The sequence below is a fragment of the Sarcophilus harrisii genome, chromosome 3 (genome assembly GCF_902635505.1).
Source record: "Sarcophilus harrisii chromosome 3, mSarHar1.11, whole genome shotgun sequence".
NCBI lineage: Eukaryota > Metazoa > Chordata > Mammalia > Dasyuromorphia > Dasyuridae > Sarcophilus > Sarcophilus harrisii.
In genome coordinates, this window is record NC_045428.1 from 605,408,826 (window position 1) to 605,432,374 (window position 23,549).

General features: G+C 48.3%; 2 protein-coding genes across 5 annotated transcripts in view; one reads left to right on the forward strand and one right to left on the reverse strand.

The window, feature by feature from the left end:
* The window catches only part of LOC100914984 (zinc finger protein 454-like), a 388,067-nt gene that overhangs the window by 189,275 nt on the left and 175,243 nt on the right, over positions 1-23,549 (reverse strand). The gene's annotated exons all lie outside the window — the stretch shown is intronic.
* On the forward strand, positions 702-17,677 carry LOC100923509 (zinc finger protein 260). Of its 3 annotated transcripts, none has more exons than XM_031963989.1 (5): positions 702-902; positions 5,862-5,961; positions 7,490-7,616; positions 8,655-8,750; positions 13,837-17,677. In XM_031963989.1, the coding sequence occupies exons 2-5, from the start codon at positions 5,920-5,922 to the stop codon at positions 15,837-15,839; spliced, it is 2,268 nt and encodes a 755-aa protein (XP_031819849.1). In that variant the 5' UTR covers positions 702-902; positions 5,862-5,919; the 3' UTR covers positions 15,840-17,677. The 3 variants fall into 3 exon arrangements, with proteins under 3 accessions (XP_031819849.1, XP_031819847.1, XP_031819848.1); XM_031963987.1 differs by lacking the exon at positions 702-902 and adding an exon at positions 1,385-1,877; XM_031963988.1 differs by lacking the exon at positions 702-902 and adding an exon at positions 1,385-1,865.

Here is a 23,549-nt window from a genome sequence, read left to right on the forward strand (position 1 = left end):
TTTCAGGAGATTTGAAGGGAAAGTAGGTACAAACTTTGCTGAGTGTTCCCTGAGAAAGGATCTTTGGACTCTAGTTGACCAATCATAGGACCCTAGAGATAAACCCAGGAGGGAAGAATCGGAGCATTGGAGAATTTGCCAAAACAAATCCCGGAATAATGCAATGTTAGCAAAGGGAAAGACACCCACCAAGGCGGGTCTCAAGGCTATAGGAAATTGCTTCATATAGGAGGGAGGCACTGGTGCCTTCAGTTGGGGAGCTTCTCAGAAGGAACAGCCAATAAGGGAGGGCCCTGGGGATGTGATCCAATTCTCTAAGGGCAAGTTCCTCCAAAGAAGTGTAACTCCTGACCAGGGATGTTCACAGGAGAGATGGGATCAGGTAGGAAGGGAGCGATGCATGTTACAGGATCTTTATTAGGCAGGATTGGACTCCCTGATGGGGACCAGGAAAGAAAAAGCTATTAAGCCAAGGAATGTCCTTGTTGAGCAAGGCACGTTGATCCCAAGGGATCATGGGAAGCCTGAGGGTCACGGCCAGTGGCTCATGAAGAGGGGGCCTCTGCCTGAGAGGGAGCTGCTGAATGGCTGGATCGGCTGCCCTCCCATTGGCAGATGCCTCGCACACCCAAAGCCCACGGGCTGCTCCTCTGAACCGTGACTGGGGCTCGTCTCCTGTCCATGCTGATCACCTTTGAAAATTGTACAGGAAGAGAGAAAGGCCTTTAAAAATAAGCCTTCAAAAGAGGACAAATCTTCTTTCTCTGTTTCCAGTTCGTCCTTATTGGACAGTGCCGAGATGAAGGACAACACTAAAACCGAGAATTGGCTTAGAAACCAATTTTTTACAAAAAAATCGAACTTCTGTCATTTCTACGTCGTGATCTGGACGCCGTCACAAGGTAATTGGGCGGGCTCACGGCGCTCCCGAGCTCTGCAAGCCCCCCGCCCAGCGCTTCTCGCCGACCCCTGATACTCCCTTCCGTTTCTTTGCGGGGACTGACGGGGCCCCCTCCCCCCGCTGCCTGCCATCGCCTCGCCCTTTGCCGGGGGGGGGGGGGGGGGGGGTCCCTCTCCCTCCACATCCGGGAGGCCGCACTAAGCGGGGCGTTAAATCTCAGAAGGGGGCGGGGTCTGGCCCGATTCTTGCCCTTACTCTTCGGCTTCCCCCATCACCCCGCCCCCCCCAGGCATAAAATGCCCAATCACCCGCTGCTGACAGCGATCGCGGTTCAGGCCCGCGCATGATTCTACCATTTATTAAAAGCCAACGCAAGTTGGACATTAACCAGATTTGTCACCAAGGGATCCGATCCCGGGGGACTTTTAGCTTTCCTGGTTGCCGGCTTCTCTTGATGTCCACATTCCGTTAGGGGACCCCGTATGGGGGCTTTGTTCTAGGCGCCCCCCAACAGCGCCCGCGGGACAGCCCTGGCTGAAAGGGATTGGCGGGAAGTCCCCCTCGCCGGGCCCCACGTAGCCTCCTGAAGCCCCCACTCTAACCCTCCTCGCCCGGGTCCCACGTGGCAGCCAGAAGCTCACCCCATCCCAGGCCAGGTTCGCTCGGAGCAACCCCCCCCAAGGACTCCATTTCCCAGAATGCCTCGTTCATGACGTCACCAGAGCTTTGCACCTCCTGCCGAGGCAGAACCCCAGGGCACATCGGGAGTCTCGAGGTGCGCAGACGCAGCTCCTTTTTCCCTCACCCCCCCCCCCACCTGCGGTTTTTCGGCCCTTTGTTCTCGGGACTCACTCTGTGGGGGGGGTATGAGGTCAGTGCGCAGGCGCGGCCCCACCCAGCCCGACTGGGGAGCCCCTCCTTCTCCTTACCCCCCCAGGGCGGAAGACGTCCAGGACGCTGCAGGGTTAGTGAACTTGTGAGTGTCTGTGCAAGTGTGTCTGTGCGTGTGCGTGTGCATGTGACTAAGTATGGGGCTGCGTGTGCAAGAGAGGGAGGGGTTGGAGCCCGTTCTTGAAGGGACTGGTGAGCGGGTAGGGATGTAAGGGGAGGGGCTGAGGGGGGCCGTGAGTGTGAGTGCACGTGCAGGGGCGTGTGAGGGGAGGGGCGGGGAGTGTGGGGGTCTGTGAGTGCGTGTGAGGGGAGGGGCCGAGGGGGCCGTGAGTGTGAGTGCACGTGCAGGGCTGTGTGTGAGGGGAGGGGCTGGGGGCGTCCGTGAGTGTGAGTGCACGTGCAGGGAAGCTGGGCTCCGGGGTGGGGGGGAAGGGGGACCCTTCCCGCCCCGCTGCGGGCCAGGAGACCTGAGCTATCTCCCTGCTGTGTCTTTCCCCAGCAGCTGCATCTCCCCGTCTGCCTCAGTTTCCTTCTGTGTAAAGAGAGGATGCGAGCGGTCCCTCCCTTTCTCCCTTGGCCAGCGCTTCTGTAAAGCACCAGATAGACAGCAGGCGCTCTCTAACCGCGGTGGGGGTGGGGAGCGGGGGCTGCTCAGGGTCTGGACTCCCTGGCCGGCTCTTCCCTCGGCCTCGTTCCCTCCCGGGGGGGGGGGAGGGGCGGGGGGACGCTGTCTCCTCAGGCTGAGTGGGAGGGGCGCTGGAGGTCCCGGCCCGGCCCCGCCAGGAATAAGCACGTTCTCTGGGGGCTCCGTCCCCCGCAGGTCCCCAGAGCTTGCACGCGGGCCCCGCAGGGCGGGGGCGCCTGCGGAGAGGGGGGGAGAAGGGGGCGGCGGCCGGAGCGCGCCCTTCAGGGGACCGGGGAGGAGCCCGGCCCGTTAGTTTGGCCGGTCCCGGCCGCTGCCCTTTGTGACCCTGACCCAGCCGCCCGGGGCTTAGCCGGCCTCCCCCGCCGACCTGCGCCCGGGCCACAAGCTGGGCTCCCGCGGGAAGCGGAGGCGGGGCCGGGCCCCGTGAGGGGGGCGGGGGGAGGGGCTTAATGGTCCAGGAGACCGCGGTGTGGGGGGAGCACCCGGAGCTACGCTGATGACCCCGGTGTGTGTAAGGACCGCAGGCCCGGGAGAGAACAGAGGGGGGCGCCCCAAGGCCATGCATTTAGCTGAGCCTTAACTTCGGCCTCAGAGACCCACTTAGCGCTCTCTGTGCGTTTTGTTGTCCCAATCCCTTCTCCGGGGCCCAAGTCAGGAAAGAGCTTGGATTAGTAAGTCGTCCAAACCAAGATCCAGCGGTCAACTTATGTGCGCGCTGAGACCTCCCCTCCCTGCAGGGGAGAGAGCTCGGGGAGAGCCTCGGGGAGAGCCTGGGGGAGAGCTTGGGGAGAGCCTGGGGAGAGCTTGGGGAGAGCCTGGGAGAGAGCTTGGGGAGAGCCTGGGGAGAGCTTGGGAGAGCCTGGGAGAGCCTGGGAGAGCCTGGGAGGCTTCAGGGAGCCTGGGGAGAGCCTCGGGGAGAGCCTCGGGGAGAGCCTGGGGAGAGCCTCGGGGAGAGCCTGGGGAGAGCCTCGGGGAGAGCCTGGGGGAGCTGGGAGAGCTCTGGGAGTTAGCTCTCGGGAGAGCCTGGAGAGTCTGGGGAGAGCTCGGGAGAGCTCTGGTGGAGAGCCTTGGGGTAGAGCTCGAGTCTGGAGAGCCTCGGAGAGTTCTGGGAGACCCTATTGGGAGGCCTGGGAGAGCCTGGGAGAGCCTCGGGAGCCTGGAGGTGAGAGCCTCGGGCCAGAGCTGGAGTCTGGGGAGCCTGGGAGAGCCTGGGGTGAGCTTGGGAGGCCTGGGGAGGTCGGAGACTGGGGAGGTTTCTGGGAGAGCCTGGTGAAGCTTCGGGAGAGCCTGGGGAGCTTCGAGAGCTGGAGAGCTTGGAGAGCCTGGGGAGAGTGCTCGGGAAGCTTGGGGAGACCTGTGGGAGCCTGGGAGAGCCTCGGAGGCTTGGGAGAGCCTGGAGAGCTTTGGGAGCCCTGGGAGAGCCTGGGGAGTTCCTGTGGGACTTGGGAGAGCTTCGGATTCGAGGGAGAGCCTCGGGTGGAGCCTGGAGAGCCTCAGGAGAGTCTGGGAGATGCCAGAGTTGGGAGAGCTGGAGCCTTGACTGGGAGGTCCTGGGAGAGCTTCTGGAGATGTCTCTAGGAGCTCTCGGGGAGAGCTTGGAGGCTGGAGAGCTTTCGAGCTGGTAGTCCTGTATCGAGGCTTCAGTATTGTCAGAGCTGTATTCTGGGGGAGCTCGAGCTTGGGAGCCAGGGGAGTTCCTGGAGAGCCTCTGGGAGCCTTTGGGGAGAGCTTGAGAGCCTGGGGAGCCTGAGCCCGAGAGCTCTGGAGCCTCCCGGGAGAGCTCTGGGAGAGCCTCGGGAGAGCTTGGGGAGAGCTTGGGGAGAGCCCTGGGAAGCTTGGAGAGCTCTCAGAGCTTGGTGAGAGTTCCCTGGAGCTTCCAGGAGCCTGGGAGAGCCTCGGGAGAGCTTGGGAGAGCTCTGGGAGTTTGGGAGACCTCGGATGACTCGAAGTTCAGAGGCCTGGGAGCCATGCACTGGGAGCTTGGAGTTCTGGAGAGCCTCGATGTTCTCTACACTGAGAGAGCCGACCATCCCACACTGGGTGCTGATACTCCTGGTTCTAGCTTCACTGGACTGGCAGCAGCCTAGTGCTGCTCCCAGCCATTCCCAGCCTGAATCCCTGTGAGTTCTTAGGGCAGGGCCCACACCGCTATACTGGTCCCTCAGCTATTTCTTCTGCCACCAGAATGCTCCAGAGAGTTTGGCCAAACAACTTTTCCCTCCTTTTCTTTGCTGGTCCCTGAACTCTTCAAGTGAAATCCAACCCCTGGCCCCATGCAAGCCCACCTGGAGCCCCCGTTAATATTAGAACTGGAGAATATTAGAATAGCTCTGGAGGGAGCACAGAACGTTTGAAAATCAGCCACATAAAACATACTATATATTGGGTATAATATGTTGCATGTTGTATCAACACGTGGTTTTCAACAAGCTTCATACACATTATCCCACAGGTGAGGGCCTGGGCAGGTGCCTCAGTTTCCTATTTGCCAGGGGGGCAGTGGGACCACGTCTCTGGGGGAAAGGGGGGCTCCTAGGCCGAGGAAACTATATAACCTCAGACTCTGGAGCTGATGAGCTTTGAAATTCATTTGACTTTCTTCCTCTTATTTTAGTCTTAATGATAGTGGACGATTCCCTTGGGGGGATAAGGTGGGGATTGTAGGTGATATCAATGCCAACACATACCAAGATAAATTTCTTTCAGTCAATAAACAATTTTTTAAATAAAGCTCTTTATTTTCTTTTTTCTAGGTTTTTGTTTTTGTTTTTGCTGAGGTAATTGGGATTAAGTGACTTGCCCAGGGTCACATAGCTGGGAAGGGTTAAGTGAGACCAGATTTTAATTCAGTCCTCCTGACTTCAGGGCTGGTGCTCTATCCACTGTGCCACCTAGTTTATTTTATTTTATGTTTAATTAAAGCTCTTTATTTTCTAAACATATGCAAAGCATATAATTTCTAACGTTCATGCTCACAAAACCTTGTGTTCCAAATTTTTCCCCTCTCTTCCCTTTTCCCCTCTTCTAGACGGCAAGGAATCCAATATATGTTAAATGTGCAATTCAAGAGAAATTTTACAAAGGGCCTGTTTTTCCTGGGGGGGCTAGTTGGGTCCCGTCCTGCAGCCCGGGGCTCCTCTTCCTTCTTTTGGGTGGCTCTGCCCTGCAGAGCTTGAGCAGGGACAGCACACTCTTCCCGGAGCCTTTTCCTCCAGAATCCCGCCACCAGGGTTGGTATTGGAGGGGCACCCCTGAAACCCTCTGAGACTCAGACCATTGGTCCCCCGGTGTTCGGGGCCTGCTCTCACATTTCACGAAGCCCTGTTTCTATGCTCCAGCTTCTCTGGGGAGCATTCTGCCCTGGGTGGCTTGGCAGCCGCAGACTGGCCTTACTCTCTCCCATGGCTCCTCTTCCTTCTGCAGCTCTGCCTTCTCAGGACTCGCCCTTCCCCAACAAAGGACCCCAAAGAAGGAGGAAGAAATGGCTTCGGGAGGCCTGACCAGTCACAGTGGGAGGTCACAGGTACGTGGGCTTTGACCCTCAGAAATGCTGTCTCAGGTCTCAAAATGTGGGCCCCATTTCCACTTCTGTACCCCGCCCAGGGATGGCTCCCAGGGCCCTGGGCCTCAGTCATCTTTCCCCAGAAGACTCTTGACTATCTTGGGGTGACTGAGCAGTCATTAATAGTCATTAAAGCTGGAATGAGCTTCATAATTTCTCTTGGGCCTTAGATCCCCTTGCACCTTTTCTCAGAATGCTTTTACATAAATAAAATGAAACAAAGGATTAATAATAATAATGATTATCTCATTTTATCCTCACAAAAACCCTGAAAGAAAGACACTACTATGATCCCCGCTTTACAGATGAGGAAATTGAGGAAAAGGTTAAGTGACCTGGACATGGTCACACAGCTAGTCAGCATCCAGGGCTGGATTTGAAGGAGATACTTGCAAGGGATTTCTCAAGCTTTAAAACTCTTCAAAAAAAAAAGTTAAAAACAAACCAAAACCCTCTTCAGTGCTTGCTGTTATTCTCCGTGTTTCTTGCCACGGGCCCTGACCGTGTGGTGGCAAGTATTGTCCCCTTTTGTCTTTGGCTGCTGGTAAAAAACCATGTGGGTTTTCTCTGGGCAGTGGGATGTGCCTTTCTCTGCAAGAGCATCCAGGTTAATGTGACGAGTCACAGTCTGCCTGACTTGTTTCCATTTTTAATGGTTGTGACTGACTTGCTTTTATCAATAAGTTTCAAGCAGATATTCCTGATCATGATTAGGAGTCATTTCTCTCTAGGTGGTGACTGCAGTATTGTGGATAAGCAGAGACCAAAGCCAATTGAAACTGAATACTCTAGTTAAACATGACAGGCTAGGCCAGGAAGAAGCTCCAGGAAATGCACTCCCATCCCCACATGGCAAGTCATCCAAGTCTTCCAAAGGAAAAAGCACTCTCTTTATAGTCTGTTTTTTTAGGACCTTTCCCACAAGAGGCTGACAAATCTTATTAGTTTTTTCACAACTATTGAAATGTGGCCAAGGGGAAAGAATACCCAGAAATAAATCAGGCTGGAGGCAGTTAGATATTCCTCAAAAGAAAATTAAAATGCTCCAGTGAAATATCTAGGTGAACATTGAGAAAAAACTGGATCCCCAAAGTGCCCAGCAGTGAGTGAAACAGGCAAGTCACTCGGTACACAACAGAAGGCATTGTTAGGCACAATCGAGATCATTATGAAAAGATTATAACACACTTCTCTGTTTCCTGTGGGACAGAGTGAAAGAAACCTCTCCAGAGATCCAGGGACCACATAGACCTGTGTGGCCGTGGGCCGTTCCCTTGCACGCCCAGCCCATTTCCCTACCTGTACCATGAGGCTCCGAGGTCTCTGCAGCTCTATAATGAGGGTTTTTAGGTTAGTCCAGAGACAGGGATGTCCTATTGTCCTATTGGTATCGTTGGTGTTCTGAGACTGGGAGAGAGCAGGGCCCAGCCCCTCCTTGCCTGCTGTGGAAGGGCCGGCCGGACGATCAGTAATCCGTCTGGTGTTTCAGGACTTGGTCACTTTCAAGGACGTGGCTGTCGACTTTACCTGGGAAGAGTGGAAGCTTCTGGACTCTGGTCAGAAGGCCTTGTACAGAGATGTGATGCTGGAGAACTATAGGAACCTGGTCTCCCTGGGTAAGGACGGCTTCTTCCTTTAAAAAATAGATTTCTGTCAACAGCTTCTGGGTTTTCACATTAGATTTCCCCCCACATCTCTCTCCTTTCCAGGTAGTCGTTTCTCATAATAAAGAATTTTTTAAAAGGAAAAAAGTTGGCAGAATTGATTGACACCTTCAAAAAATAGTATTTTTCTCTGCAGCGTCCTACACGTATGGATTCCAAGCCCTGCAACTTCCTGGGAGGGGGTGCCTTCTCATGGCCCTTCGTTGGGGTTGTTAGTTATAGTTTTGCCACATTTTGCGTCATGTAGTTCGTCTTGGTCTTCCTCTCCAGTGACATTGTAGTTGTCATTGGGTAGCTTGTTTTCTCCCTCTGCTTGAGTTCATTGGAAATCTTTCCAGGCTTCTTTGGATTTATCAGGACCCTGGTTTCTTAAGGCACCATGATTTTGTTCCACTCCCTCACCCACAGCTGAGAAAATAGGTGTCGGGTCCATACACGTGGAAAATGAGCCTGATATTGCTGCAAAGTCCAGGCTGGGGGAGAAGGGACTCTGACAGACAGGATGAGCTGCCAGGATCTTGTGGCAGGAGCCCGGGGGGGCTGGGAGGAGGGGCTCTGGGAAGATGAAAATAGGGAAGGAGGAATGAGTGGGAAAGGTGTAGAAGAGGGAGAAGTCAAAAGCTGCATTAGGGTTTCAGACGTGAGAGCGAGTGAGGTCTGGGGCCATTCACGGAGGCAATGAAGTCAGAAGGAGAGAGCTAGGGGAGGGGGACCAGGTTCCATCAGTCACTGGGCATTTATTAAACAGCTGCTAGGACCAGGCCACCAGGTGTGGGAGGTGGAGAAGAGTCCCTGGGGCCAGGCTGGGGCGACCCTGCGAGAGCGGTGATGTCACTGACAGGAAGGGGAGAAGGCGGCTGAGAGCGTCCTCTGAGCGTCTCCCAGAGTCCCCATGGGTCCCTGCTGCTGGGCCCTGGCAGAAGAAGTGGAGAGCCTTCTCTTGAGAAGTCTCTCGGTTCCCAGCATTTCCTATTTCTTCCTCATGAGCAGGACGTCCTGTTTCCAAACCAAATGTGATCTTGCAACTAGAGCAAAGCAGAACACCACGGATGCTGGAGAGAGCAACTGCAGGAGGCATTTTTTCAGGTGAGGGGACGAGTTTCAGGTAGGTGGGAGCCAACGCAAGCAGCAGGTCACAGCTCAAAAAGCTTCCTCAGAGACACAGTGTGGAATTAGGCTGTAGTGGTTTAAAATAGAATAGGATGAGAGAGAGAGAGGGACAAAGAAACAGAGACAGAAAGAGAGAGAAACAGAAAGAGAGCAGAGAGACAGAGAGTGTAGGTCTCACATTGGAAATATTTTATGTATGTGTATATATATATGTAATATAAACATATGTTGTATGTATAATTAATCTCACTCAACGATGTAAGTGTATATAATTATGCTACACAAATATATAATATAAAGTATGTGCATGTGTATATAATGTACGTTTGTGTGTATTCCTAATGTGGGGTCTGTTTTATTTAGCTATATCTGGGTTTTGTAACAAGGCTGTTGTTCTTGCTTCCTCAGTGTGTGTGGGGGGGGGAGATGGGGAGACTGGATGTGGAAGGGAAGTTGGGAAGATCTTCCTTTGAAAAAAATGCATTTAAAATTAAAGGGAGACCTCTTCTGCAGTCAGGTGGCATTTGAGGTGCTTCCTGGGTGCCCAGCCCTGTGTTTAGAGGAGCCCAGCCAGGTGGCGAAGGCCCGAGCCTGGGACACAAGCCCTTTCATAGACCATTGCCTCCCACAGCTTCCCTCTTCTTCTGTCTGTCTGCGTCTCATCATGTCCATGTTGTGTCCCCCTTCTGGTGTGTCCTTCCCTCTCAGCACTCAGCTCAGCTCTGGCCCAGCGGCTGATTGATCCTGCTCTTTCATTAATAACTTTCCTGGTGTTTTCCTCCTTGTATTTATTTCCCTGTGGTCTCTGAGAAGCTCTTGTACTTCCTTACTGGTAAAGCTTTCAGCACTCAACTCAGCTCTGGCTGATTGATCCTGCTCTTCCATCAGTAACTTTCCTGGTATTTTCCTCCTTGTTTTTCCCTCTGGTCTCTGAGAAGCTCTTGAGCTTCCTTACTTAAGCTTCCCTTTGTGCTCAGCAGTTCCTCCACACCTCCCATCTCCCTCCCTTGGAGGACCCAGTTCCCAGGGTCACTTGCTGTTGGTCTCATTGGGGTGTTCCCCCTCATTTCTTTTCTTCCACCTGCCGGGATCCCTGGGCTGCCCTGGAGAGTCCTTCTGTCTGCTCTCAGCTCTTCCTCCCTCGGTCCTTCCTTCCTGGACAAAGCATCCTTCCGTGGTCTCAGTTCCCATTTTGTTCTCTTAAGGACTACAATCTGGTTTCCACCCTGAACACTCTATGGAGCCATTCTGCCTAAGTCTCCTACCCAGGAGGTTGCCAGTGGTTCAGTTCATGTAGTCCTGGGCCTGAAGACAAGTTCAAATCTAGCCTCGGACACTTCCTAGCCATGGGGCCCCTTCAACAAAAGGGACGCACTGGATCAACGGGGAAAGGAAAGGGCCAACTCCTCCAGTATCTTTGGGGAGAAAAGGGACCCCCTCCAAGGGCATAACTGATACCAATGAGCTGCCAGCTTACATTGGGGTGTTTTCTCAGCTTCTGTCCTTGTGGAGCAGCCCCCTGTGACCAGTCCTTCTCCCACCAGTCCCAGACAGCCTCATCAGGGCAGCCAAGTAGTGGAGGGCTGGCGGCTGTGAAAGTACAACCAGCCTCTTGGAAGACTTGATAATTAGAGATAAGTGAGGAGAGAAAAAGCAAACAAAGGCTTCCCGTTGGGTGCCTGGGGCTCCTGCCTTCTAGCCCACAAGGCTCAGAGGCCAGAGATCAACCCACGAGGAGGGAGTTAGATTGGGAAGGACTGAAGTCTCAATCAAGGTCCCTGGCTTGGAGGGGGCAGGTTCCCTTCCATCCTTTGGCAGCCAGGACCTTGGTCTTTTTCCACTCTGGCAGGACCTCTCCTCCTGTATATATCATCCAGCGATCATGGACACAGTGCTCTGTGAATAACATTTATATAGCACATATTTTTTTTGGTTTGCTGCGTGCTTTATGACTGTTCTCTGAAGCAGCTGGGGGCAATTTGAATTCAGGAGTCACAAAGTCCTAAGTCCTGCTCAGTCATTTCATCTCTCTCTTCCTCAGTTTCCTTACCTGTAATATGTATAAAATGAAGATGACATTATCACCTACCTCCAAGATTCCTGTGAGGATCAAATAAGATGTTATTTTCTTTATATATATATGTATGTGCATATATACATATATATATATTTGAGAGTAATTTTTAAAAACTTTTCTTAATATTTTTTCAATTACATGTAAAGTTAGTTTTCATCATTCACTTTCATAACATTTTGAATTCCAATTTTCTTTCTCTTGCCCCTCCCCAAGATGGGAAACAATTTGATATAGCTTATACATATGCAATCACATTAAACATCTTTCCACATCAGTCATGTTCTTAAAAAAGAATCAGAACAAAAGGAAAAAATCATAAGGGAAAAATAAGTGAAAATAGTATGTTTCGATCTGCATTCAGACTCCATAATTCTCTCTGGATGTGGATAGCATTTTACATCATGAGTCTTTTGGAATTGTCTTAAATCATTGTATTGCTGAAAAGAGCTGAGAAAAGTTGGTCGTTGCACAGAGTTGCTGTTACTGTGTGCACTTTGCCAGTTCTGCTCACTTCACAGCATCAGTTCATGTCAGACTTTCCAGCTTTTTCTGAAAGCTGGCTCATCATTTCTTTTGACACAACAATATTCCATTATATCATACACTACAATTTTTTCAGTCATTCTCCAATTGGTGGGCATCCTCTCAATTTCCAGTTCTTTACCATCACAAAAAAGAGATGCTATAAATATTTTTGTGCATGTGGGTCCTTTTCCATTTTTTTGGTCTCTTGGGTACAGAGCTAGAGGGGTATTGTTGGGTCAAAATTTGATAGCCCTTTGGACATAAGTCCAAATTGCTCTACAGAATGGTGGGATCAGTTCACTACACCAACAATGCATTAGTTAAGATAGTTTTTCAAAGCACTTTGCAGATTTGATAAACTCCTTACCATTGTTACCAATTACCCTCATTTGGTCCTCAGAACAGCCATTCTGAGTCAAGTGCGATAAGTGTGATGAAGGACATCCCTCTTCTGTGTCAGGTACTACGGGTGCTAAGCACTGGGGTATAAAGAAAAGCAAAAAACTCCTGCTTGTAGGGAGCTCCCTCCATTCTGAGAAGGGAAGGTGCTGACTCCTGGGCTCCTGGGAAAGACCTCCTGCAGAAATGAGACTTGAGGGATATTCCGGCCCCCAAAGAAGGAGCTGAGGAGGTGGAATGTCCCTCGTGGGAACTGGGAGTGTGGAAGGAGCCACAGACAAGTGCTCTGGCAAGATGGGCAGGGCCAGCTTATGAAGCGCTTTCAAAAAAAGGAGTTTCTGTGGTCCTGGAAGTCATTTTTTGTGCCCTGGGCATTGTATCCACAATAAACAAAGTGCTTCTCCCAAGTTTTCTGCTTTGATGTTCCTGAACTCTGAAAGTCCTTTATCTGATCATTTTCCATCCTTCCCTTGCCCTACTGCCATATAAATAATCTCAACCCCACCTGTCCCCAATACAGGAACCTCTAGTCCCTCGACCCTCCGCTATTTCCTAGGCCATCTCTGCACATGGCTACTCTCTCCCCCTTGCCTTCCCTTGGTGGCTTTGGTGAATCAGCTCAATTCTTCCTTGAAGCTCCTCCCTCTCATCCTATCCCTGATGAGACCCAGCCAAAGCTGGCCTTCGATTGCTCCCCATCACAATCCTTGCCACTTTCCATTTGTTGCTTAATCAAACTGGAGAAAGTCACAAAACTAGGGGAGGTGTGTCCACTGTGCAATTAGATCAGATAATATTGGCTGCACCGCTCCTTATATTTCCTGAATGGAACCCATTCAACTCCAGATCTTTTCATCCTTCCTCAGGGCTCCCATTGCTTCCCTGGCACCTGAGGACAAATGGAGACCATTCCACAAAACCCCCCTTCTCACTCCACACCCCTTTCCTGGGATTCCCCAAGATGCTTTCTGCTCTTCCATCCTCCTTCACCCGTCTCACGTGGAGATATGCCCTTCTCCCCAAGGGAAACCCCTCTCTGGGCATCCCTGCACCCATCTCTCCCCACTTCTGCCCAAGATTACCCTTTCTCCACCTCCCCAGTCTCCATAATCTCTCCACACCCTAGCTTCTGTCCTTCTGGACAAACACAGCCAAACATCCCCTTGTTTCAAGCGCCTTCACCTTTTGGGGCTGGCTCTCCTCCCATTTCTCCTCCCCTTCTCAGCCTTGCTCCAAGGAGGCTCACCTCCCACTGCCTTGCTGGTCCTCTGCTGTCTGCCTTCTGACCTCCTCCTCCAAGTAAATCTGGCTCGTAGTCACCAGCGACTTCTTAATTAAAAGTTTTTTTTTTTTTTCAGTTTTCTTCCTTCTTGCCTTTGCAGATCTCCTTCTCCTTGGTCCTCTCTCCTCTGGGTTTTTGGGATGCTGTTCTCTTCCAGTTCTCCAAACTTCTCTCTGAGCTCCAGTCCCCATCTCCATCGGCCTCTTGGACTTGCGGAGCTGGATGTCCTGCAGGCATCTGAAGTCATTCTCTTTCCTCCCCAACTCTTCCTTTCCCACTTTCCTGCTTGTCGGCCAGGGCGCTGCCATCTTTCTCCTCGTCCAGAATCTTTGACTCTCATTTCACCTTTGCCCTTTGTTTCTAATCTGCCCTACTTGATGTTCCTTGAGTGTGATTCTGTCACCTGAATCCACACCTGTCAGTCATTTGCTGTCTTCCATGCTCAAAATATTCTTTTACATCTCTGCCTTTTTGTTTTCCCAGTTTTCTTTAAGATTCAACTGAAATCTGACCTGCCACAGGCACTTTTTCCTTGTTCCTCTACAATCTCTAATGCTTTCCACTATTGTTTATCTCCAATTTATCATATATATCTGGTATATATGTAGCTGTGTTTATTCTGTCTCCTCCATTAGATTATGAACTCCTTGAGAGCAGGAATTATCTTTCACTGTTTTCTGTCTCCCCCATAGTGTTTGATGTATAGTAAGTATTTATTAATAACTGGTTGATGACTGACTGTGGAACAAGGAATATTTATGTTTTCTTGTTTCTTACAGATTGGGAGGCCAGATTTGAAACCAAGGAAACAATTTCAAAGTCTTATTTTGCTATGGAAAAATCATTCCAAGAAACCTGGCATGGTCTCTGGGGTTTTAATTGGGGAGACTCCTGGGAATGTGGTGGCAGGTTTAAGAGACAGCAGGGGAGCCAGGAGAAAAATTTCAAGCAAGTACCAATCAGCCACAAGAAAATTGATGAGCCAGCAAGTCAGGAATGCCATAACTTTGAGAGAAGGTACTGTTCAGATCCAATTTTTGTGATACAACAGAGTTCCAGAAAGAGTCTCCCTAAGTATGATTTACAGCAACTTTGCTTTGACCAACACTCTGACCTAATTCAACTTGATAGGATCACCTCAGGGAAAAAACTTGGTCAACATGATGAATGCAATATTACCTTAAATTACACAAACCTGGTTAACTGTCATAGGACACTTAATGGGGAGAAATCCTCTGCGTGTTGTGAATTTGGAGAAACTTTCCACCAGAGAGACCTTATACAGCATCAGAAAGCCTCTACTGCAGAGAACCTCCACATGTATAATGAATATGGGAAAGCCTTCAGTGATAACTTAACTCTCACACTACATCAGAGAAGTCACACTGGAGAGAAACTTTGTGATTGTGATATATGTAGGAAAGCTTTGGATGGTGGCTCATCCCTTTCTCCACATCAGAGACTTCACATTGGAGAGAAGTCCTATAAATGTCACGAGTGTGAGAAATCATTCAGTCAGTACACAAGCCTTCTTAGACATCAGAGAATTCACACAGGGGAGAAACCCTTCAAATGCAGCGAATGTGGGAAAGCCTTCAGTCAGTGCACAAACCTGATCCGACATCAGAGGGTTCATACTGGAGAAAAACTCTTTAGATGTGCTGAATGTGGCAAGACCTTCAGCAACAGTTCATCCTGCAGTATACATCAGAGAATTCACAGTGGGGAGAAACCCTATGGGTGTGGTGATTGTGGACAAACCTTTTCTCAACAGGGAAGCCTTATCCAACATCAAAGAATTCATACTGGAGAGAAGCCCTTTAAGTGTAAAAAATGTGGAAAAGCCTTCAGTCAAAATATACACCTAACTCAGCATCAGAGACTTCATTCTGGGGAGAGAATCTATAAATGCAATGAATGTGGAAAAGCCTTCAGCAACAGTTCAACTCTCATTCTACATAACAGGATTCATACCGGAGAGAAACCTTATGAATGTAACGAGTGTGGGAAAACCTTCAGCCAGTACACAACTCTTATTCAGCATCAGAGAATCCACACTGGAGAAAAACCCTACAAATGTAATGTGTGTGAAAAGACTTTCAGTCAGAGCACGAGCCTTATTCGTCACCAGAAAATTCATACTGGCGAGAAACTCTGCATATGCCATGAATGTGGACAAGCCTTCAGTCAGCAGGGAAGTCTTACTAAGCATCAGAGAATTCACACTGGAGAGAGACCCTATAAGTGTAATGAATGTGGAAAAGCCTTCACCCAGAGTATGAACCTTACACGACATCAGAGAATTCACACTGGAGAAAAATTATATAAATGTAATGAATGCGGGAAAGCTTTTAGTAATGGCTCATCTCTTACTCAGCATGAGAGGATTCATACTGGAGAAAAACCCTATAATTGTAGCGAATGTGGGAAAGCCTTCAGCAACAGCTCCTCAGTCACCCAGCATGAGAGGATTCACACTGGAGAAAAACCCTATAAATGTAATGAATGTGGGAAAGCCTTCACTCATAGCATGAACCTTACTCGACATCAGAGAACTCATACTGGAGAGAAGCCCTATCACTGTAATGAGTGTGGGAAGTCTTTCAGCCAGAACATGAACCTTACTCGACATCAGAGAATCCACACCGGTGAGAAACCCTACAAATGTAATCAGTGTGACAGAGCCTTCAACCAAAGCACATCACTTGCTGAGCACCAGAAAACACATAGGAAAGAAGCTGGGAAATATAATAAATGTAATCAGGCCTTTAGCTGTAGTTAATGTCATCAAAGAAGGTGGGAGCTTTTTTGGATGTATTTTTTTAACGTAAAAGTTCATTAGTCCTGACAATTGTGGGAAAGCCTTACCACACAGCAGAGGGTTTATCTAGTGAGAAGCCCTATAAATGCAGTGAAAGTAAGAAGGCCCTCAGTGGTGGTTCAGTTCTTCAGGAGATAGTGGAGCCTGAGAGCAGAATGTCTCTGTCCACGGGCAGATTCTCATTCTCACTTTTCCTTACTGCTTTTAGTGAAACCGGTCCCACTGACCAAGGTATTCCTTCTGTCAGTACGGCTTGCTCTCTCACCACTGGCAATTTTCATTTAAGTCATCCCATAGAGCATCCTACCATTTCATCAGAGAATCCACCTTGGGTGTTGGAGGCCTTCCTCTGGTTTCTTATGTTTTACAAGTTCCCGAGGAGCTCCTCTCCCAGTTTCTGGCCATGTGTGTCCTCAGTGCTATCCCAGATACCATGGCTCCTCACTGAAACTAGATTGCAGTTTACCTGAACCTGTCCCTTTCCTTTGGGTTCTGCAGCTTTGCTTCTTCCAGGTGATGGAATTCCAGTGTATACAACAAAATGTCATCCTTGCAAAAAGCCTTGATGTCGATAAGCCAGCAAACTGCCTGGGATCACTAATAGCAGTGCAGAATTTCCCAAATATATCTATGATCATCTTTCTATTCAGTTTGGGTCCTTGTCATTATCATTTATGATTTCTGCTCCAACTAGATGTCCCGGTGGACTAATGCAGTAGACTAACCACCCAGTTATGTCATAGTTTGGGCAACAGAAATTTTTCATCCACTTACTTTTTATCAATTGTAACCCAGACTCTTTAATAATCGTGGGTCTCACTGAGGCCCTACAATTCCCAGATTTTCACTAGGTCAGAGGTGGAGGGGGAGGAGGTGCAATCACTACATAATAACATCTAGAAATAGGAGTGCCCAGAGGACCATACCCTCAAGTCAAGTCAAAGCAACAGACATTTATCTTGTACTTTCAATATCTTGGGGAAATAAGGAAAGTAAGGAATATCTACAGGAAACCCCTCCTCCCTTTATGTTTACAAATCATCCACGAGACTGGCCAACATGCAGACATTCATCTTCATGGAGGCCTTTGTCAGAGAATCGGAGTAGATCTCAAATGCATGAGAGCCTCCTTTGGGTGGGAGAGAAGAGTCTCCGAGATTGCCTTGTGCTTTGTCCAGTTAAGTGTTTGGGGTTTTTGTGTGTAATCAATGAGCATATGCTGTGAAGTCTTATATTCCCTGAAACATTCTGTGGGTTCACTGTATAACTAAGGGCATTGATCTCTTGTTGAGGACTTTGGTGAAAGCCTGTTTGTTACATTTTAATCGCAGTTATCTTTGATATGCATGTAGATTATGAGAAAGTCGATATGTGGGTTGTAGCCATTGATGTCTCCAGCTTTTTCTGGGCCTGTGGAGGCTGGCGGTCTGGGCTGATTCCATGACTGTCCATGTGGCCTAGATTTCCATTTCCTCCCCACCCAGAGAGTTCCTGTACTGGGGTTCCATTTGGGGCAGAGAGAAGATTAGCATGTTTGGAAGTGTCCTGACCCACCCACTCTGGAAAACTCCAGCCTTTTCCCCTTGAATAGAGAATCCTCACTTGGAAGGGGAGAGGGTCAGAGGTTAACCAGATTTGGATCCTTGTCCTAAGGGATTCCACGGGTTTGGCTTCCAATAAAAACCACTGTGAACCCGAGTCAAGAAAGTGAGAGCCCCGGGCATCGACACTTCTGAGGTGATTTTTGCAGCTCTCCTCTTGCTGTGTTTTCTTCTAATAAATGACTTCATTGTAAAACATGAATGACTTGTGTGATCATTTCATGCAGCACTAATTTAGATACCGTGAGCTAAGAACAAAAGATTCTTAAACTAGGTTGATTTAGCAAGAAGTCTATCAAGTTAGCCATTGGGGAAGAAAGCCAAAAAAGGGATGGTCAAGCCCCTCTTCACCCAACATCTGTAAGTTACACATATTATAGGATTCAAATAAAGGAACCAAGAAACAGCTGGTTGACCAACACAGAGGCAATTTCCAGATAAGATATGGAGGATGTTTAAGATGTATTCCAGAAGAAAACTCCCTACAAACTTTGCATCACTCTTTGGTCCCAGCTGGGTTTCCGGTCCTGAGTTACACATTAAAAACATCTGGCCTCAGTTCTGAGGTGCCACTTCACACCTCCCAAATTGGCTAGGATGACAGGAAAAGATAATGACAGACATTGGAGGGAATATGGGAAAGCTGGGACACTAATGCATTGCTGGTGGAGTTGTGAACTGATCCAATTCTTCTGGGGAGCAATTTGGAATTATGCCCAAAGGGCTAACAAACTGTGCATCCCCTTTGATCTAGCAGGGTCACTACTAGTCCTGTATCCCAGGGAAATCATAAAAATGGGAAAGGGACCCACATGTGCAAAAATATTTGTAGTGGCAAAGAACTGAAAACTGAGTGGATGTCCATCAGTTGGAGAATGGCTGAATAAGTTATGGTATATGAAGGTAATAGAATATTATTATTCTGTAAGAAACAGGCCAACAGGATGATTTCAGAGAGTCCTGGAGAGACTTACATGAACTGATGCTGAGTGAAATGAGCAGAACCAGGAGATTATTGTAGATGGCAACAACAATATTATGCAATGATCAGTTCTGATGGACACGGCTCTCTCCAACAATGAGATGATTCAAATCAGTTCCAGTGTTCTTGTGATGAGGGGAGTCTTCTGCGCCCAAAGAGAGGACCATGGGAACAGAGTGTGGAACATAGCATTATCACTCTTTTTGTTGTGGTTCACCTGCGTTTTGTTTTCTTTCTCATTTTCTTTCCTTTTTGATCTGATTTTTCTTGTGCAGCAAGAGAATTGTATAAATATATTCACACATATTGGATTTAACATAGATTTTAACATATATAACACAATTAATTGCTTGCCATCTAGGGGAGGGGGATGGGGGAAAAGAGAAGAAAATCTGAAATACAAGGCTATGCAAGGGTCAGTGTTGTGAAATTATCCGTGCATATGTTTTGAAAATAAAAGGCTTTTAAAAAGGCAGACAGACTAGGGTCAGATGATGCCATCAAGTTTTCCCAGAAACTTATTAAGCAGATGGGCTAACACAGAATTCCTACCCTAGTTGGCAATCCACAAATAAAAGGATATAGTGAAAGAAGAATCATAACAGTGGGGAAGGATGATCACCTAATTTGATGGAGACACTGGGTCAGGCTTCTCGGTTTCCAGCGAGGATTCTCGTCTTGGGTCCACAGAGAAACTTCATGGCGTCTCTGAATGTGGATGAGGAAATTATTTTGTATTTTTATTTTCACAATTTAACACTTCCTTCCGTCATAAATGTCCGCAATCAGCCTTCTCAAAGGGCTCCCTAGACGTCAGTGGAAAGCCTCCGTGGCCCCAAGCTTCAGCAGTGCTCCTGGTCTAGAGGAAGGCTAGAGAAATGGCTGAGGAACAGAGGGACCGCTCTGACAGCGGTCTCCGAGGCAGGTCCTTGTGGGGGCGGGCAAAGGGGGCGGAGCTCGCAGGTGTGGGGAGCGCCTCATCCCAGCCCCGCCCTCTCAGACTCCGCCCTACGGCTGGTGGGCGTCCTGGGGGATCTCGGCAACGGGACAGGGAACCAGGGACCTGCACCTGAGGTGAGAGATGAGAAGAATCACACGCGCGCATGTATATATAGAGAGAGAGGGAGAGGGAGGGAGAGGGAGAGAGACAGAGAGAGAGACAGAAATACGGAGACAGACAGAGACGGGGAGAGAGAGACAGACAGAGACAGAGAGAGAGAGACAGAGAGGAGAGATAGACACAGAGAGGAGACAGAGAGACACAGAGACAGAGACAGAGAATGAGAGAGACAGAAATACAGAGACAGATAGAGATAGAGGGGGAGACAGAGACAGAAACAGAAACAGAGACAGAGACAGAGACAGAATGAGAGAGACAGAAATACAGAGACAAATAGAGAGAGGGGGAGACAGAGACAGAAACAGAAACAGAGACAGAGACAGAGACAGAGACAGAATGAGAGAGACAGAAATACAGAGACAAATAGAGAGAGGGGGAGACAGAGACAGAAACAGAGACAGAGACAGAGACAGAGACAGAATGAGAGAGACAGAAATACAGAGACAAATAGAGAGAGGGGGAGACAGAGACAGAAACAGAGACAGAGACAGAGACAGAGACAGAATGAGAGAGACAGAAATACAGAGACAAATAGAGAGAGGGGGAGACAGAGACAGAAACAGAGACAGAGACAGAGACAGAGACAGAGACAGAATGAGAGACAGAAATACAGAGACAAATAGAGAGAGGGGGAGACAGAGACAGAAACAGAGACAGAGACAGAGACAGAGACAGAATGAGAGAGACAGAAATACAGAGACAAATAGAGAGAGGGGGAGACAGAGACAGAAACAGAGACAGAGACAGAGAATGAGAGAGACAGAAATACAGAGACAGATAGAGATAGAGGGGGAGACAGAGACAGAAACAAAAACAGAGACAGAGACAGAGAGAGAGAGACAGAGATGGAGACAGAGAATGAGAGAGACAGAAAGAGAGGGACAGAGAGAGAGTTTTCCCAGATCCCCTCCAACATTCCTCATTATCTTTTCTTGTCATTTTAGCCAATCTGAGAAGTGGGAAGTGGTACCTTAGAGTTCTCACAATCTATCTTAATGGTTCTACAGTCTTCTGGCCTTAGGATGGACCCAGATCTGCTGGTCAGTGATAACCAATTTCCTGAGACAGCTCCTTAGTTCTCCTACGAGGCCATAAGATTAGCCTCTCAGTGACATGAAGAACTGGATAAATGTGTCTCCTTGCTCCTGGGTCTTTGCTAAATTCTTTTGGAATTTAACCCGCTTCAAATGGCTTTATAATTGCAATCAACTGTGCCCCTTGACTCGGAGATGGGTTCAAACCTGCAAATTCTTTTGAGCTACCGCATGACACTGGTCTGCAACCCCCGACTTTTTAGGGTCCCTTTTGAACCTCAACATTTGGTAGCCTAGTATGAGGAGAGCCCAGCCTCTCCTAGCTTGATTCCCTCCTTGTCAAGGTAAGTCCCCCATTTTTTCTCCCTTGATCCTCTAGCTGGGACATCCCAAGCCACTGGGAGAAGGCTTGTCTGGGTGGTCTTGAGCTCCACGTTCAACAAATTTTCCTTGACTGGGGCTATCCAGTCTTGCCATTTTTAGGCACCTTTCCACACCAGAGGAGACAAGGCGTTATAAGATGACTTTTGGCAAAGACGGGATAGTCCTTTTTCATGTCATTTTTGTCTATGTCTGTGTTTCCATGCAGAATGTCTGAGTCCTGGAAAGATTTAAAGTGCAACTATCAAGAAAAAACCTTCTATGCTATAGTTAGAATGCTGGGAAAGGTTTTTTTTTTAAACATCCTTGACTTTCACCGTAAAAGGGGGAAAAGCCTAACTTGTTCCTGTGGACCTCAACTCTAGCTAAGCTGGGGACTTCAGAAATAAAGTTAGCTCATTAGAATTATAGAATATAAAATTATAGAACTGCTAAAAATAATACCTTAGCAGATTCTCTGGGTTTTGAGAGCAATGAGTAAGGAGTTTGGCAATTAGTCATTTTAAGATTCCAAGAAAAATTCCTGAAACATTGGGGATGATTCCAGGAATTTACCCCATTCTGAAAGAAAAGGGGAAAAAAAACTAGGTAAATAGTCTTCCTTATCTTGCTGGAGTCTCCTTCTGCTCCTTTGGGAAGGAAAGCACTCCAGAAAGCATTAAGGGACTCTTTCCACAACCCTGATCACTCATCATGATCCTCCCTGAGTCAGAGACCTGAGTGCATCTCGACTGTGGGGATTGCTAACAAGATCAATAAAGCCCAAGTCCCTCTGTCTGCTAACTCCTCTCGTCTCAGATCGGATTAAGAGAAGAGAATGCTAAAGAACTGCAGGGAAACTCAAATGCTGTAGAAATGGGGGAAGCAGCAGCCACTGGGGGGACCCCATGCAACCCTACCCAAACACTGCCCCAACCAGGCTGGGGGAGTGGGAGTGGGCAGCATTCCCTGAGCCCTGGCACCTGAAACTATCATCAAAGGCACCCCAGCCTTCAGCAGGTCCCGTCCAGCAGCTGCCTGGGAGAATCGGGGTGCCTCTGCAGTACCCAGAAAGCCGGTCAGCCTCTGCCTTTGGTCAGCCCATCATTCTCGGTTTCAGCTTCAGGTATGTATTAGGTAGGTGATTTATGGCATAGATTATTTTACCTCTGCCCAGTTTTCTGATTTGTAAAGAGAAATAATTGTTGTGAAGATCACACAATTGCAAAAGTGCTTAGCATCAAACACGCCATATGAATGTTAATGGCCATATTTTATAAATTAAGGCTTCCCTAAGACTAAGAAGATCATGCATAGAGGAAAGAGTCTCTTCCTTTCCTCCTTCCCCCTTCCCTTCATCCCTGACTGCGGGAGGGGTGCACGGAGGAAGGGGTGAGAGGGAGAGAAAGAAAATATATTCAGGTCAGTGAAATTTGCTATTTGAGATTTATAGTAAAAGCAGTTTTAAAGGCACTCTGGTCAAAGCCCACTAAAGGGTTATGTAAATTGTAATCTATTTGTGATGATTGTTAGCAGAAGATTCAAGAGTTTGGGAATTTTGGGAAAACAGAAAAGCAGTTCCCTGATACATTAAAAACTCTAGCAACAGAAAGCCTGCTTTTGAGTTAGAGTTGGACTTTTGAGGGCCCTGTCAGTAAAAACTGGCACCCTAACCCTTTCCTGGTAACAAAAAAGAAATGGTTTGTGTGGATTGGAAAATACCAAATGACAAGTCAGTTTGTCTGGAACATTTAATCAGAATTTAGAAAATTTAGAACTAAAGTTAAGTCTTTTTTTTTTTTCTGAGACAATTAGGGTTAAGTGACTTGCCCAGGATCACACAGCCAGGAAGTGTTAAATGTCTGAGACCACATTTGAACTCGGTTCCTCCTGACTTTACGGCTAGTGTTCTAACCACTGTACCACCTGGCAACCTCAGTTAAGTCCATTTTTAAATCCCTTCTATCTCAATTTTAAGAATTGTCTTGTTTTCTCCCTAAAACAAAAGGGAAACTTATTTAAGGGAAAAGAAATCCTCCCCGGGGACTTCCAAAGCCGCAACAGCTAGGGGATAGAATAAATTGAACAACTAAAAGAAGGTAAAAAGTTTATTTAGCCTTGCTGATCCTCTTTTATAATATTTTGTACATATAATTTAGGGAATTAAGTATTTTCACCTTTACTAGAAAATTAAGAGGGAATTAAGCTAAGACTATCTGGCTATTACTTAGGAAAGTTATAAAATCATTAATGTCATCACATTAAACCTAAAATTGGCAATTCCTAAAATAATTTCTAAAATAACCTATTAGTCCAATTTGCTGTTAGAAATACAACTTCTTTGGGCTGTCCCTGGTATTCTGGGTTTGAATCTGGGTGTAGTTGCCTGGTGGATCACGAAGCCAGTAACCCACCATTGAAGAGGCTGTAAGTTACTCAGGGGACACCTCCTGAGCTGTCACAGCTGATGGCTATCTGGGCAAGAGCTGGGCAGACGAGCGTGGCCTCTGCCCAAGGTCGGAGCCTTCTGACTCAGTTTCCCATTCTCACCCCAGGACTCCTGAGTCTGGCTGC